This window comes from Phalacrocorax carbo, chromosome 3 (genome assembly GCF_963921805.1).
Source record: "Phalacrocorax carbo chromosome 3, bPhaCar2.1, whole genome shotgun sequence".
NCBI lineage: Eukaryota > Metazoa > Chordata > Aves > Suliformes > Phalacrocoracidae > Phalacrocorax > Phalacrocorax carbo.
The window spans coordinates 6,796,578-6,814,008 of NC_087515.1; the positions used below are offsets into that span (position 1 = coordinate 6,796,578).

The window sequence follows — 17,431 nt, forward strand, 5'->3', positions numbered from 1 at the left end:
TAAAAACCACTAAAAATTGGGGGGAAAAAAAGCTTACTTTTACAAAAACATAACAAATGAGCTCTCTGCTTGTGAGCAAAAAGTTTCTACTTACTATGGAAAAAACATTTGCTAAACTTTCAGGAGAAGAGATTCATATATGTCCCTCTGAACTAGCACTATTTTAAAAAGGGGAGATAAAGTCAGAGGCATGGGATAAAAAAAAGACTAAAGCTATCATTTATTTATAAGGATAATTCAGATATGTGCATATATATACTCTGATGCAGCATAAGTTGAGAAAACTCTGCTAACCTCCAAATTGCAATAACAAATTATTTATACAAGCAATCAATACTTGGCACTGAGGCCCGAACTTACTTATCGTACGTTTTATTTTGTGCATTCTTAGGCCAAAATTTTAAGTCTTGGTAATAGGCTTAAAAATACATACTATAATCGCTCCTATCTCACACTGGTTATGTAACATAATTAAGCCTTTAATTTTTCCATTTACAAAGACAAAAAAAACCCTGTACAATCTGTGGTTTCTGAGGGGGAAGAAAAGAAAAAAAGCCACATACCACATTCCATGATAAACCATAAAACTGTTGCTAACAGAAGGGGTGCAGAAGAGGAGGAAGCCTTTCCAATTCAAATGTCACATTATCACTAGTTGCATTGCTTTTGAATTCTTACTGTCTTAAAGCTGTATCACAGCTGCATCACGCAGCCCAAGCCTTGCCAGTGGAACGTAAGTAACCAAATGTGCAATGCCTACCCTACTCTTTTAGCATCAGGAACAAAATTGCTTTCACTTTGCTGTGATGCTTGAGGCTGTTAACCCACAGCAAAAGCTACAAAAACATGAAAGGAAGCAGCCCTCTCAGCTGCTGAGATCCATTTAATTCTGTACAGCAACTGCAAAGAGTACTTCTGTAAGATCTAAGACTACTGAAGTCCAGCCTGGCAGTCTTGTGTCACCTGGTGAATAACAAGCTCCTACTGAAGCTTTCTCAGCCTGGGGTATTTGTAAGGACAGGCCACCACATAATTCTCTGATGCCTGACCATGCACATATTTCTATTAGTACAGTTTTTCCACCTCAGTATGAGCCGCAGCAAACTTTCACAGGATTGCTGGTCACCAATTTTCATGAAACTTGGTGAAAATGCTGGTCTTTGGGACCTCCACCTGTCTGTCAAGCTTGTCTGAGAACTACCAACAGATCAAAGTTAGGGAGAGATGCAGAAAGAGGTAAACAGGTGCATGTACGGAGCGCAAAGCTGTGCCCACAAGGCTAAAGATGCAGAGGTGAGTCTCCTGCTGAGTTGGCCAGGGAAAGAGGCCACTGCTGACAGGCAGCCTGCTGGCCCTGGTCAGATTTCAATCGCCTCAGCAGTAGTCAATAGCTCTTGAAGTTTTTCAAAATTCCAAGCTACAAAGATTAACATGCATCATCATCTTCCTGTGAGACTGATTCTCAAGTAAAATGTCAAGTTAAGCTGTTAATTTACTGTCATTATAAGGAGATTAAAAGATTGAGATAATTTTTGCTTGATTTTGTCAGTAAACGGGGTAAATATGATCTTGCTGCACATATCTCCGAGTCCCCTACCAAATACTAAGTTTGCCAGTCATTTTCAGTCAAGTTTGACATAGTGTGCAATCCCCAAAGTGATTAAGTTCCCATGTTTCATGGAGCTGGGCAGAGAAAAGACTCCTTGTTAGTGCCCACACTGAGAAACACAGCAGTGTAGGCTTACCTGTGCTGACAGGCGCCAGAGAACCTCCACTGGAGACTGCTAGAATAAGTGAGCTCCACAGAAGGCTGAGCTTTGTATTTTCTGCTACCCATGCAGCTATTTTTTTTTTCTTAAATCAACAAATGGAACTAAGTAGGCCAAATGTAAGTTATTAAGAATATTCTCAACTAATCCACTTCATACCATAAAACTGAAAAGGAACAACATCCTCTCCCCCTCAAAAAAACTCACACTTTCCAGGTTGTTATCTCTACCTATCCTTGTGACTCTGCAACCATATTCCTGTTTTTAAATGCCTTTCCCTTTCTTCTGTGCTGCTCTGTGAAAGACCCAAACAAACACGAAGAAAGGAATTAACTGAATATAAAGAGAGTTTGTATTCACAGAATGCTGACACACAGAGAAAAAGAACAAACCAAAGAGCAAAAGCAGCTCTTTTCCTCTCTCTAATCTTCACTTTAAGTAATCTGCTATAGCTCATCTGCACTACAGGTTTCTCTGCAAGCAGAGCTACATGACCCCCCTGCAGTACCTACTTTATATGAGAGCTAAAATGCACCCCTGGTTGCTGCAGGAGCACAGTACTCCTTGGGACAGACAAGCCTTCAGACAAGCTTTTAAACAAGCTTTACAGATTCAGAGAGGAAAACCTCTGTAGGCAATTTTTTTTCCTTTTATTTTTTCTTTTTACATCAACAGCATTCCCTTAAAGAAATAGAACAGCAGGGCCCTTCTGAGTTGCAAAGTGACAGCCCAAATACTGGTGAGACGATGGTGCTCTAAACACCACTAATGATACAGCATTTCTACACAAATCTGGGAACAATGGCTAAAGCATCAGAAGCACAGACACAAAAGGAATATAGCAAATCCTTTCTGCAACACCAAAACTGATACTTTTTTTCCTTTTTGCGGGGGGGGGGGGGGGGGGGGGGAGCACAGCACCTTTATCCTTTGAAAAGTAGTTACCAATCCCTGATGCCATGGAAAAAAAGCTCCCAAGGAAGGCTTCTTGCTCCCTTCTGCTGTTCTACTCAGTGGGCAATTTAGAACCAGAGCATCAGTGAGGAGCTTCCTTCAGCAGCAAACCATGCTCTCCAATTCTGGCAGAACTGGTACTCCTTGCCCCCTGGTCCAAAGCCAAAGCACAAAAACGCAACTCCAGTGCTGCTGTTAGTAGGTTGCAATGTCTCAGACAGCAGAATAACTGCAAACTCTAAAAAAAAAAAATCCCCATTCAGTTGGAAAATACTGTCAGCTTTGTTGTGGATTCTTTGTCAATTATTTCACGCCCAAAGGTGAGGGGGTTGTTTTCGCTGAGGATGGCCCATCCCTGGAAAATAATGTTAAAGGAAGATCCCATAGATAAAGGCTGTGGAACAACTAGCACTCTAGGCAGAACTGCACAGCTACTGCCAAAGCCAAACCGGACCTGTTTTCAGAAGGTTTCAGTTTCCGAGGCCATCAGCCTATTAGCCTTTACATGCTTACGAAAGATGAAATAGCTTTGTGACCAAGCAACAGACTCCCTGACAGACAGGCTTGACAGATCTCAAAAAACATCTTAAGCACCACATTTTGCCAGAATTTTTCTCTAGGGAGCATGGCAATACTTATGACCTCAGAGGTTGATTCTACATGTTGTTATTTCAGTACCAAAAAGCCAACAGCAGGTTAAGTTCTCCCTCCTTCTCTCTCACCTGTCACGTACCCAGGCTAGTCCATGATGGGGACAGCCCTAATTCTGCAAAGCAGATCACTAAACGCTAGCCTAACCAACTCTGTATATGGTTCCTTCAGGCCAGTGCATGAAGTAGTACATGCTGAACCTCAGGACAACAGATGGCATTCAAGCAGTTTCTAGAAAATGGTGGGTTTTAATCTGTTGCATAATTATTCGCTCTAACAAAACCAAAAGGGCCCGTTCTTAGCTGCCACACGCCCCCAGGAATGAAAAAGGAATAACGTCTTAAAGGGCATTAGCATCAGCAAAGAAGCAGCATATTCCATTGAATGTGTGGGGCTTCCTGATTAGGCACTGTAACTGAAGCCCTACAATGAGTAATTTCCTACTCAGTAAGACTTGTGCCATCAATTAAAACACACAATTAGCAATGAATGCACCTGGAGTGCTGAAAGCAGGTCTGTCTGTTCTTTCTCAAGTTTCTGAGGTCATTTTATAATTAGCATTTATCTAAGATTTTTACAAAAATTAACTAAAGCTTCCTACCCACGAACTTCCTTTGGATAGCACTTGTTTGTAACCCGTTAGACAAGGACTTCAATTAAACTGAAAAGCACGTCCTTGCACAAGTCTTGCTCAGAAGAATGCATTACAGTCCCATTAACTGATAAACAAAAAGAAAGCAGTGAGGCACCAAAGTCAGGACACCAAAGCAAAGGCCAGTGCCTTCGGTCTTGGAAGCACTCCTTTTTTTTTCCTCCAATTAAAGAGTACTGCCTACAAGAAGTGTGCTCTATCTTCTGTGCCACCAAGGTGAAAGTGATCATGAACACAGAGAAAGTCAGAATACTGCACTGAAAGAGACACAACTGAGAGCCAAAGCATGCAGGCAGACTGCAGGCCTTTCACGTGAGGTAGTTAAGAACAAGGTTTTATTAAAGGCGGTACTTCCAATAGAGGAGGAGAAGCAGATGGAACCAGTGAAGACTGGAACACTGTTTACATTTAAAATCATCTGACCTATAGACAACAAAAATGCACTCCTCTCCAGAAACAGAAAGCCTGTTTTGCCAGTAAAAATTAGAAGTACCTGAATTGCTCAGCTTAAGAAAACAAAGGTTTAAAACAGATACCTTTGATCTCTATGGTTACATGATGGAGGTGTACCTGAAGGAGGAGAAAGACCCTTTTAACTGAAAGGCTTAAGAACATAAGGGCATAAACCAGTTGTAAGTTTAGGCCAGAAATAAGGAAATATTTCTAATCAGGACAACAAGCTTCTGGAACAGACTGTTCCTAAGTATCCAAGTGAACAAACAAAAAGCCACACCGACCCTATGCTAAATAAATGTAGGCTGCCCAGATGCCATTTTAAGACAGAGATCGAGAGCTGCTTATTAGAAAAAGTAAGCACCCTTGATGGCCAGAGATGTCTATTCCAGTCTTGTGCTAACAAGTCAATGATGTCAAGGTAAGTAATCACTAAAACAGGTTATCAACTTTTTAACAACTTTATTTGTGTGCATGTGGATACTACACAGAAATACCAATGAACACACAAATGATACATTTATGTCACAGCTCTTGTAAAACACTGTCCCATGATTAGATTTAATTTTTGTTCATACCCGTGATTTCAGGTAGTAGGTAATAAAGAGCAGCTGGAGTGGTAAACAAGGGGGGAAAAAAAAAAAAAGATTACTCAATAATCAAATGAAACAAGACTGGCTTTATCAGGCAGTACCAGAATCTCTTAAATAGTTTCAGATGCAAGAATCCTTTTAATAAATAGGAACTTTTCTTACTCTTACGTACGAAGTCATTAATGCTCCTAAACCACTCTGAATAATAAAAAATAACACAGAAGACATAGGAGATAACAAGAGGACCCTCAGCTCATCCTTCTTTCCTCTGCCAAGGCAGCCATATCTACAGCTCGTACATATTGTGGTACTTTGAAGGCTAAGAGGTAGGCTCTTCCTTAAATCATGATGCAAGGACCAGGCCTACAAAGAGACAGCACGTGTACTAGTACTGAGTATTTCTGTACGCATGATGGAAGTTCCCTTTTGAGGCATCAGTTTTTCTCTCCTCAGTGTACATTACTCAATAGATTATAACTAAATATTCCTTGCACAAACAAAATGTACACTTACTCTTTCAGTATTAAAAAGGCACTGTTTTTCATCCTAGTTATCCTAACATTATTCGATGCAACAATAGTTTCACAGTAACAGACACAAACTCCAATAATAACTGCTTGAAACAGTGAATCTCTGAAGAGCAAAGCTTCTTCCCTCCCTCCTCAACTGAGAAACTTCTAGATTTTCTTTAGAAATGTTTATTAGTGGAAAAACACGTTTCTGTGGGAAAGGTCATCGTGAGATCCCACACTGCCGCTTCCAACTCCAAATTAATGCTCTGAAGTTACAAAAGCAGCACCGTGAAAGACGAGGAACAAACCCCGCCGGACAATTCAAACGCACTTCAGGCCAACAACGACAGCCCCGGTTCTTTCACAACGCAAGGGTGACCGTCGCTCCTTCGGTAGGCGAGGGCCAGAACACAGACCCACCCGCACAAGCCCGCGGCCTTCCCGCTACCCAAACGCGCCCACCGCGCTCCTTTCACACCTGCGTTAGTCACCACGCCGGAAACCGGCGGGCTCTCGCTGCCTCACGCGTGGGCGCGTGCGCTCTGCACCGGGAACAGGCGCCGGTCGCAAAGCCCGCCTTTGCTCGCGAGCAGGCCACGGGGTCGCCAAACAAAGCTCTAAGCAGATCTCAAGAGGAAAAAAAACACCCACCATTTCTTCATACGTCCTGTAAAGTATTTCTTCGTGTTCTCCAACAGCACCTCCGGGGAGCTGACAAAAGTTTCTGTTCCGGCAGATGCCTGTTCCGACCAGGCACGCAGATCTGCAGCCTCAAAACGGCGCCTCCTTCCACGCGGGGCGCAGCGTGAGCCCCCGCGGGGGTGCTTTCACCTGCGCCGCGTCACGCCCGGCCCTACGAACAGCTTTTTGCACCACCGGCGGTTTTAGAGCCCGCCAAGGCAATCAGGGCGAGTGCAAAGAGCCATTCCCGGGGCTGGGGACGGCGCGACACGGGGAAATCGGTGGGGATTTGTTCCCCACGCCTCTCGGTGGGAACAGGGCGGAGGGGGATCAGGAGGGGCTGAAAATCACGGAAAGTGGCAATCGCGGTCGGTACCTTCAGTTCAAGCCGCAGAACCGGCGCTGCTCTCCGTGGCTCGGCGTAGCGAGCCGTGCCCTCACGGCGATCCCCACGCAGGCACCCCCCCGACCCCCGCGGGCAGACCCGCCGGCCAAAGCGCTGCCCACGGCTACAGAGACGCCGGCGCAGCCCCCCGACCCGTCCCCTCAGAACCCCTTCCCCGCTCCCCGGGGCCGCCGCCGAGGGGCTCCTCGCCTCCCGGCCCCGCTCCCTGCCCCGGCCACCCGAGGCGGCCCCGCCGCCCGGACCTCTCCTCAGCAGCCCCCGCTCCCGGGCAGCCCCAGCGCCTTCCCTACCTGCCGGCTGCCTGCCGGGGCCGCCGGGGCAGCTGAGCAGCAGCCAGAGGTGCAGCGCGACCCCGACCGCACAGGGGCACAGCAGCACCAGCCAGTTTCGCATTGGCCGCCGCCGCAGCCAGCCCCTTCCCCTCCGCGCCGGCCTCCCCCAGCGGCGCCGGAGCCAGGGGCCGACTCGGCCGCCCGCCGCTCCTCCCCGCGCCGCCGCTCGGCCCGGCCGGGCGGGCCGGGCTCCGCTGCCCCGCGGCCGCCGGGAGCTGCAGTCCCGCCCTGGCCCCGGCGGGCGGCGGCGGCGCGGGCGGCGGCGGCGGCCGCCTACAGCCCCCACAATGCCGCGGGGCGGCGCGGCGCGGCCCCGGGAGGCTGAGGGGAGCGGGGCGCCTCTGCCGCGCGCGGCGAGCCGGGGGGAGCCGAGGGGGCTTTTCCCCCCCCCTCAGGGAAATGCCGAGAAGGCGCGGGTTTACCTCACGGTTTGCATGGCGGGGGAGCGCAGGCGTCGGGGGAAGGGGGAGAGTCGCCGGGGGTGGTCGCAGCCCGCTGTCCGTGCGGGTCAGTCCCTTCCGGGGAGCCGCGGGGCTGCCCCGGCCCCCAGCTGCCGCCGGGTTGGCTCCCGTCTTCTTGTGTGCAAGGCTGGGGTCATCTGCTGGACGCCCCTTCTAGAAAGTCACCGCACGGTAACCGCACCGCTTTCCAGAACAATCCTAACCCAGTAGAGGAGAGAGTGCTTCGCCGTGGGACAGGACGGCAGCGGCGTTACAAACTCTTCCTGGAGTATTTTATTCCAGCAAAGAGCACGTTATGTGACTGAAATGCTAAGGGAGGGGGACTTTAGACAAAGAGTCCTTAACTGGGGTACGGCCAAGAATTGACGGCAGCATTTTTGCTTTTGCAGAAAGGATTTTATGAGATGTGGAAGAGCCCGAGCTCAGCTTCGCGCCTTTGCTGCAGCCACGGCTGCGAGAGGCTGGGTGGCTGCAGGCTGGCCCGCCGGGAGGGCCCCCTCTGCAGAGCGCCAGCCTGACCGAAGAGGTTTAAAGAAAGAGTATTGGGTGGAGGAGAGCGGAAGATTATCAGCAGCTTGAGAAGCTCCTTGTCTCTGGTCCCTCTGAACGCAGATAACAGAGAAATGTTTCCTGGGCTCCTGTAGGGTGAATCTACCTGAAAAAAAAGGTGACGTGTATAAATAAGCAGAGGCTTCTGAGAAGTTAATGTGTGAACTAGAAGTTTATGGGTAATAGCCATAAGGTTTAAATGAACACTTGCCAATGCTGTTCTAGCAGGAACATATAATTTAGTAAAGAACCTGATACGTATGAAGTATAATTGAAAGAAAGGATTGAGTTTTTTGGAACAGAAGACTAAAATCTGCTCTTGAAAATCCCCAAGCCATGAAAAGTGCTTGGAAAATGCTTAAAGTCCTTTGAAACAGCTTAATTAAGATACATTTTTCATCAACTGGAGAAGATATTAGAAGGAAAACCGATGACTTTAACCTTTATATATTTGATTTAAATAGCAAAAGGAAGATATTTTGGAAATACATGGAGTTTAGTTTGTTTGCATACTTACACATATTTAATACACAACTGAGCGTGTATTTGTCCTAGCAAATGACAGTGCTAGGAAAAGTATTTACACAAAAATGCTATTGTTATTAATCACTATTTACATTTGACTTGCCTTGCAGCAGGTTCAGCTGCAGAAATAAAAACTAGTCCAACTGCTAATATTATTCGATATTTGCCTATATTCCTTGTAGGCAGTATGTTAGGTTCTCTCCCCAGGCCTTACCCCAGGCCAGGTGAACTGATGGGCATTGTACTTATAAACATGTCTGGGAGTGATTACTTCCTTGCAGACAAAACAGAGGACCCGATTCCTTGACCTGTCGGTTTCTGTACAGTGGTATACTTACCTCACTGAAAGATAAGGGAATTTATACTGTACAAAACAGGAGAAATCCGTTCCTACTTTTATCTTCCACATTACAGAAACAGGGTGTCCTGGTCAAAAGGATAGTATATATGCATTTTTGTTAGTCATGCAGGAAATTATGTTGTTTTGTTTAGTTTAGTTGTAGAGGACTGGACTTCCCTACTCCATTTTCTGTCAGATTCTCTGCAACATTTTTAAAGCCAAAGATGTAACCCAACCCTCCCAACTTCACCATCTGTAGAAGATGCAAGCGGTGGTACCTCTCATGTTGTGAATAACATTGAAAGCGTGCACCTCTGTATAAATCGTGAGATGATCAGACCCAACCATTAACCTGGTTTTCAGAAGTTCCCATTAGCAAAGCAGTTGCAGTTTGCAATCTTGAGGGCTTTTATGAGGACTAGTATTTTGGGGAGGCAACCGGATATCGGAGTGTCTAAACATGGATTCCAGGCACCGAGTTTTAGGCACACTTTTTGAAAAGTCTTGGCCCATATGAAAATGAGATTTTTCCAAAGCTTTTAGAATCATGAATATATATACTATGAAAAGACAAATGGATCTGCTATGTAACTTCTAGATTATGTCAAATTACTTTCCTGAAAGACAGCAAATTTAGGTTTGGGTTATGCCAATTGGTATCATTTACCAAAACCACACCATTTCCATCTGCACTGTCTGAGCTGATTTACTGACATTTACTCTCCTGACGGGACAGACTCAGGTTGTACCTCCAGCACACGAAGTACAGTACAAGCACAACATGTTGGGCACAAGAGCTGGAGGTAGAAGAGACAGACATTTTAGTCCCCGGGCTCTTGCAAACTTAAGGTGCTGTTGTTAAATTTGCATTATGTCTCTGGATAAGCATCTCCTGTCTGACCCGGAGGAGACGCGCACCTTGATGGAGACCAGAGCTGTAGTTTTGTACCACAGCTAGCCAGTCGGTAGCATTCAATTTTTTAATGTTTGTTCACCTAATTATTGCCCCAAGTGGGTGACTGGGATTTTTTTAGGAGACTAGCAGCAGATGAGAGGAGCAAGAAGCAGAGTGGAGCTGCATGTGTTTTAGCAGAGTTTTCCCCCGGGGAGTTATATGTTTTGTTGAACTGTGTGTGCTCCATCCGAAAGCAGAGGAGGGACTGGTGAGAGATTCTGTTCTGGGGATTTGGAGCTTAACTTTCTCCACACCTTGCAGTAGTACTGATATATTGCATTCCACAAAATCATAGTGCCTTCAGTTATTTCAAGAAAAAATATTGAAAGAGATTACAGCTCAGGGTATGAAGCATTTTATTAGAGTTTAAAGGGTTGTAAACTTGCATCCCAAGAGTGTGTCTTATTTTTTTTCCAGTGTTCATAATCTAAACAGATTCACTGTCTGTACTGAGGAATTATCAATCCTTTCCTTACCTTCCCTTGGATCTTTAGAAGAAATAGATTTTGTTTATTTTCCCAAACAGAAGAGATGTCTCCCTCCTCCCCTTTCGGCTTTCCGATCCAGATGAAGTGCAGATGCAGAGGAATTCCCAGACTCCTCGGCTTAGGCTATTAATGCCGTCAGTGTTGCTGGGGTCTCCTGAGGACAGACAAAGGAATCCTGCGAAAACTGATCTCTGGAAAACAGGCTGTCTTGCTGACGGTTCTGCCAGCTCATATCATTAGCAGCAGCAAAGTCAATGGTATGTGACCAGCCAGCTCTAAGGACCGTGATGGATAGGCAAGAAGAGAGCCGCTATTAGAAAGCTTTGGGCAGCACGCAGCATGCAGCCCATGTGGCGCGAGGCCTGTGCTCATTTGTACACTGAATGGAGGCAAGAATCTAACAAGATTTTGCCTAAGGCTATATTCCTTAATGATCTCTTAAGGGAGACTTACTATTCACTTGAAAAAAATCCAGATACGGTATGACTACTAATTCTATTCTGTTCTCCTTTACTAAGAGATTCAAAGGACTAGAAAGGTCAAGGAGGCAATATTTCCTTTAGAGAAACCACGTTGATTTGACTCTTTCACAGTGGTTAAATGCTTCAGGGCATGGTTGCAATGGAACTTAATCTTGCATCCCCTTCATACCAGTTGATCATAAAATAGCCTGTAGCTGGCATCTGTAAGAAGCTCTGAACCTAGAGAACTGTGGGGTGTCGTAAGTTGCACTGAGGTTGTTTTTTGTTAAGGCTGCCCAGTGCTTCCCATTTGAAGAATAGACTCTCTTGAAGATATTCCACACTTTAGTTCTTTGGGCTAAGGGTTGCAGCGACAGCAACCTGTTTCACACTGCAACGTTTGGTAAGTTCCAGCTAAAATAATTTAATAATTTCTGAAAGAAATGAATAGAATAGAATAGAATAGAATAGAATAGAATAGAACTGTTTCAGTTGGAAGGGACCTACAACCATCACCTAGTCCAACCGCCTGACCAATTCAGGGCTCACCAAGTTAAAGCATGTTGTTAAGGGCATTGTCCAAATGCCTCTTAAACACTGACAGCCCTGGGGCATCGACCACCTCTCTAGGAAGCCAGTCCCAGTGTTTGACCACCCTCTCTGTAAAGGAATGCTTCCTAATGTCCAGTCTAAACCTCCCCTGGCAAAGCTTTGAACCATTCCCGTGGTGTCCTGTCACTGGATCCCAGGGAGAAGAGCGCAGCACCTCCCTCTCCACGTGCCCTCCTCAGGGAGCTGCAGAGAGCAATGAGGTCACCCCCGGCCTCCTCCTCTCCAAACTAGACAAGCCCAAAGTCCTCAGCTGCCCCTCTCCTCATAGGACATCCCTTCCAGCCCTTTCCCCAGCTGTGTTGCCCTCCTCTGGGTGTGTTCAAGGACCTTCACATCCTTCTGAAATTGTGGGGCCCAGAACTGCACGCAGTACTCCAGGTGAGGCTGCACCAACGCTGAATACAGCGGATCATCACCTCTTTCGACCGGCTGGTGACGCTGTTTGATGCACCCCAGGATGCGGTTTGCCCCCTTGGCTGCCGGGGCACACGGCTGACGCATGCTGAGCCCGCTGTCGGCCAGCACCCCCAGACCCCTTTCTGCAGGGCTGCTCTCCAGCCACTCCTCTCCCGGTTTATGCTTGTGCCTGGCATTACTCTGTCCCAGGCGCAGGATCCGGCATTTGGACTTGTTAACTTTCATCCCGTGAATCCTAGCCCAATGCTCCGATCTATCTAGATCCCTCTGCAAGGCCTCTTGTCCCTCAAGAGAGTCAGCAGCACCTCCCAGTTTGGTATCATCAGCAAACTTGCTAATGGTGCCTTCAACTCCTGCATCCAGATCATTCATAAATATATTGCACAGAACTGGCCATAGAACCGAGCCCTGAGGGATGCGGCTGGTGACCGGTCGCCAGCCAGATGTAGCCCCATTCACTAACCCTTTGAGCTCTGCCCTTCAGCCAGTTCTTCACCCAACACACCATGAACCCACTCATCCCAGCCAGACAGCTTGTCCAGATAGATGCTGTGAGGGACAGTATCAAAAGCCTTACTAAAGTCCAGGAAACCGACATCACCCACTAGGCAGGTGATATATTTGATATCATAGAAGGATACCAAATTAGTTAAACAGGACTTTCCTTTTGCAAACCCATGTTGACTGTGCCTGGTATTTGCATTATTCTTTAAATGCCTTTCAACAGTACCCAGGCTAATCTCAATAATTTTTCCAGTTAATTTTTCCAAATTAACTTCCAGGTAAGGAAGTTAGCTAAGAACATCAAGAAAACAATGTTCTTTCTCTGGCTAAAAAAATTATTTGTCTATTATTTTGCTGACCCTTTTTTTTTAATGGAGTTTTTGCATCATCGTGGGCCATTTGGAGCAGTGGCTTTAAGTTTTGCTGGATTAGGTCAGCAAAACAGTGTTGTAACTGGCTCTTCTTCCCTCATGTTTTCTGTGCAGAAGTTTTACCAGTTTTGGCACATGGCTTTGATTTGTGGCAGAAGCCACAGCTCAGACTGACTTCTCTGAGGTCCAAGAATATTCTGTAGGGTCTTCCCTTCACTGGCGTTACAAGAACCTAGCAACAAAAACAGCTGACATCATTGTATTCAGACAAAGATAATGCAACCTTCCTCAACTCACTTTCCTTCACAGAAAGGTGGAGCTTCAAGTTTCAAGTCCCCTCACAAAGTGGTCACTTGAGAATCCCAGTAGATGACCAAACCACCATCTCCTATTCTAGAGAGGGGTAAATTAGAATATCCTTGTTGTCTTCTGGGAAGGAGGTCTTGTTCAGTTTGGATTTTTTTTAAAAAAATCAGACCCAGCCTAACCTGCACAAGGGTTGATAACTACCATACAGGATTGGCTTGTGGGACCTCACAGTTGTCCAAACATACCAATACACCAATAATGAATTTCACGGTCTTAGTTGACTCCTTGTCGTATTCATGACAATCAGAAATAGGAATGAACTCAAAACCACTTATATGGTACAGCTAAATCTTGACAGGCACATCTTAGAGAGTGAACAGGGGAATGTCTTGCAGAGATGTGGACCACCACCAAATATCCAGTAATCAGGCAACAGCCAGCTGGTGGGGTTAGCTACCTTGTGTGCAGCTGATGTACAGCTATTTTTAACAAGTGGCACAAAGACTTCAGGATGTGGGTACAGAAGAAAATAAGGCTTATAGGAAGTCCTGCCGAGACCTATGACAGCATATACACTTTTTAATCACATGCCTGATACAGAGTTAAATTGCTGGGGGGATTACAAAGCAGATTGGCCACATATTAGGATATAAGGAAGTGTCCTGGTTTCAGCTGGGATAGAGTTAAATTTCTTCGTAGTAGCTAGTATGGGACTATGTTTTGGATTTTTGCTGGAAACAGCGGTGATAACGTGGAGATGTTTTAGTTGTTGCTAAGCAGTGCTTACACTGGTCAAGGACTTTTTCAGTTCCCCGTACTCTGCCGGGGGCCCAAGGAGCTGGGAGGGGGCACAGCCGGGACAGCTGACCCCAACTGACCAATGGGATATTCCATGCCATATGACGTCAGGCTCAGTATATAAAGCTGGGGAAGAAGAAGGAAGGGGGGACATTGGGAGTGATGGTGTTTGTCTTCCCAAGTAACCGCTACGCGTGATGGAGCCCTGCTTTCCTGGAGATGGCTGAGCACCTGCCTGCCCAAGGGAAGTAGTGAATGAATTCCTTGTTTTGCTTTGCTTGTGTGCACGGCTTGTGCTTTACCTGTTAAACTGTCTTTATCTCAAACCATGGGTTACCTCACTTTTACTCTTCTGATTCTCTCCCCCGTCCCACCGGGGGGGAGTGAGCAAGCAGCTGCGTGGGGCTTCGTTGCTGACTGGGGCTAAACCATGAGAGGATGAAAATTTTTACTATGATGGTGGTTGAAGCGTTGGAACAGGCTGCCCAGAGAGGTTGATTGAGGCCCTATACCTAGAGACATTCAAGGTCAGGTTGGATGGGGCTCTGAGCAACCTGATCTAGTTGAGGATGTCCCTGCTTACTGCAGGGCAGTTGGACTAGGTGACCTTTAAAGGTCCCTTCCAACCCAAACCATTCTATGGTTCTGTTTACCATTTCATTATAATCTATCATTGAATCAATAATATTGAGTCTATGTTTCATTAAAAAAAATTATATGACGTGGTGCTATTTTCCCCTCCTGGTGCTTACCCTGCTTTAGGATGGACGTGCTCTGCTGGAGGATGCACCAGCTGCCTGCCTCATTTGTCACAGAAGATGCAAGGTAGATGCGGTGGGACCACGAACTAGTGTTACAAGGCTAAGGGTTCTTGCTGCTCAGGAGAACTGGGTTCTGTGATCGCCTCTGCGCGATACCAGGAAAATCATGAAACTAAACATTTTGCACTTGCTTTTTTCCCCTTAGTTTCTGGGCATTTGACTTGCAAAAGTCACTCCGGTTTGTAGAGTTGAGGATTCGTAGCTGAAGCCTGAGCAAATGGGAACATTGTTTGAGATGCTGAAAGAGGTAAGGACTCTGAAGAGGCAGGTACTGACAATCTCACCTGTTCTGTTCAGACTCTGCCTCAGCTTCCCACTGTAAGATGGGAATAGTTCCACCCTTGCATTCCGCCAGGATACTGTGGAGACACGTTCTGAAGCAGCCCATGATAAGCAACACAGAGAAGCTCATCAGGGAATAGTTCTACACTGAAAGCAGAAATTTGTGAGTAAATCAGGCCCGGGGCTACACAATGAATAAAGACACCAAAATAGTATCGAGTAACTGCTCATTAACTGAGCATTGCCTATACTGTGCCTTGTGGGAATTCCTGCAATGGCAAGCTGGAATAGTAGTGCATACAAATGAGAGGCACATGGAAGATGCAGAAGCAAATTTAACTCTGTCATTTCTTAAACAAGGGCTTAACATAGCTTCTTTAATGATCTTTTAATATATTTTTTGCATTTATTCAAATTCTGTTTAAATAGCCTCAAATGTGCTCACATTGTTGTTGAAAGTATTGTTTAGCTAGTACGGGCAGAACTGTGAGGAAATATACTCACTTTTACGGCCTTCTAATTTCTCATTAATAGATATCTCATACTTGCTCTCTATAGTTATTTTCGAGAGTCTGAAGCAAACCCCCAGAACCAAACATGCACATCCTGTCTGAGAAAGAAGAAAAGGCCTCAGAAAGGTTATTATTTATGACATTTCTTATAACCTCAAAGTTTCCATTAGCTATTTTTTCACAAGAGTCTTATCATCTGAAGTTTTTTTCATCACTTGATCTTTTAAGGATATGACTAACTTACATATCAGCACATATCACACACCTGTGCTGTGTTCTGATGAGTAGGCTAAAACCTCTCAGACAATAAGCAGTACAAGAACCATCGTAGTGAACAGTCAAGAAAGTTAAGGATTGCTGTCCAGCCAAAAGCCGTGTGAGCCACACTTGGCAGAGAGAGGCTGTTACAGTGTAAAGATCTTTAAAGTTGCTGCTACTTGAAAGGTTTTTAGAAAGTCACAATGGTTCTTTTCTATAAAGTTTGGCTCATTCCTTCCCTTTACTGAAGGAAAAAAAAAGGTGCATCTCTTTAGAGCATACTGTACAAAGAATACAGGGCTCGGGTATGCGCCTAAAGGCAAAACAGGCTATGTACAGTGAGAGGCTATGCAACAAATAGATTTTGTGGATTGGGTGGTCTTTTGAAACACACCCATACACCATGCCTAGTGCTTTTTCCATAAAATGCTATTCTACGTGTAAGCCTAACCTCTGTTCTGGTTGTATACTTAAGCTGTGGCATATGAGGAAGTATTTGGCCTCCAGTAAGTGGAAAAATCTCCCACCCTAAAATAAAAAACCCGAGGAGCCAGGAGCAAACTTTGAATGCGAATGAAGAGCGCAGCGGTCATTCACGTGACAGCTCTTGCGCAGTTCTGTGAAGAGGAAGGCAACCAGGAGAGATCTTTGGTTTCTCACTGGGCTGGGGGCCCGCTCGGCCCGACAGCCAGGCCTTACGGCGCCTGCAGTCACATCGCCGGCTCAAGGGAGCAAAAGGCAAAGCGTAAGTGGTGGCACAACTGCTGGCATGGCGGCAATGGGGAGCCGGCATCTGAGTTACATGCAAAGCTGGAAAATGAAAATCAAGGAGTGAGTGCAGAGCAACTCCAACCGATAACCCCAAAGATTCCACAATTTTTAAAGTGTTTTTTAGCTAAACACCTGACGTATTTAACCAAATCGTCTATTTGACTTTCATCTTTTCCTAAACTGGGAAGCCTGGAACCAAAGCACGAGGTTGAATCGCACCCCAGCAGTACCACAGTGACAGGCCAGGCCTTACACAATGCAGACAGTGAAAACAGAATTGCTGGCTCTCCATTTCTGAGAGCACGCGTATTAATTTAAAATCCCCCTTTGCGGTCATTTCTAGTTGACGATATTTTTTCTGTTTCAGTCAGCTGTTTATCACTTTAACAGTAGGTGGCAGTAATACACGGTCCTGTGTTATTTCTGCTTGGAATTTGGGAAAGAAAAGACCCTGTTACAGGGTAAAGCTGCTCGGTTTGTTTGTTCACAAGTGTGAGTGGTGTAAATGTACTTGACAAACTCAGACATACGTCTTCCTCTAACAGACAGAAAAGTTGCTCGCATACCAGTTCTGGTATTTATGGCTGTACTTCATTTAATAGTGCTGTAAAGCTGAATTCAATTAGATGTAGATGTACAATATTTATTCCAAATATCATTCTCCTTAAGGATTAAATATGCAGGTGCCTGTGACATTTTATATAGCACTTATTCCAGTAATCTTGCCTACCATTTTTTACACATCTCAGTACTATTTAAGTCAGTCTAATGACTTTAAGTATTATTAGTTTTCATCTCTATTTCTTAGGAACCACTCCTCCCCCAAGTTTTCTTTAGTCTCCTTGAAGAAACAAATCCAGATTCTGATGCCAAACCAAAGGAGAACAAGAACTATGGCATTTTCTAGGACAATGATGTATACAGATTTTTACCCCTATACAATGAAGACGTAGGAAAACTATATAATCAGCTCCTCCCAAAGTACATCTTTTGT

At 45.6% G+C, this 17,431-nt stretch overlaps 1 protein-coding gene across 5 annotated transcripts in view; it reads right to left on the minus strand.

Annotated features, from left to right (window-relative positions):
- B3GALNT2 (beta-1,3-N-acetylgalactosaminyltransferase 2) overlaps positions 1 to 7,241 on the minus strand; it is a 29,811-nt gene extending 22,570 nt beyond the window's left edge. Inside the window, exon 1 of one of the 5 annotated variants that reach the window (XM_064445736.1) lies at positions 6,962 to 7,241. In XM_064445736.1, the coding sequence (XP_064301806.1) occupies positions 6,962 to 7,064 (103 nt within the window). In that variant the 5' untranslated portion in view covers positions 7,065 to 7,241. The remainder of the gene's footprint in view (positions 1 to 6,961) is intronic. The other 4 variants (XM_064445737.1, XM_064445739.1, XM_064445734.1 and 1 more) reach the window with 4 other exon arrangements.
- Positions 7,242 to 17,431: the final 10,190 nt, after the last annotated feature.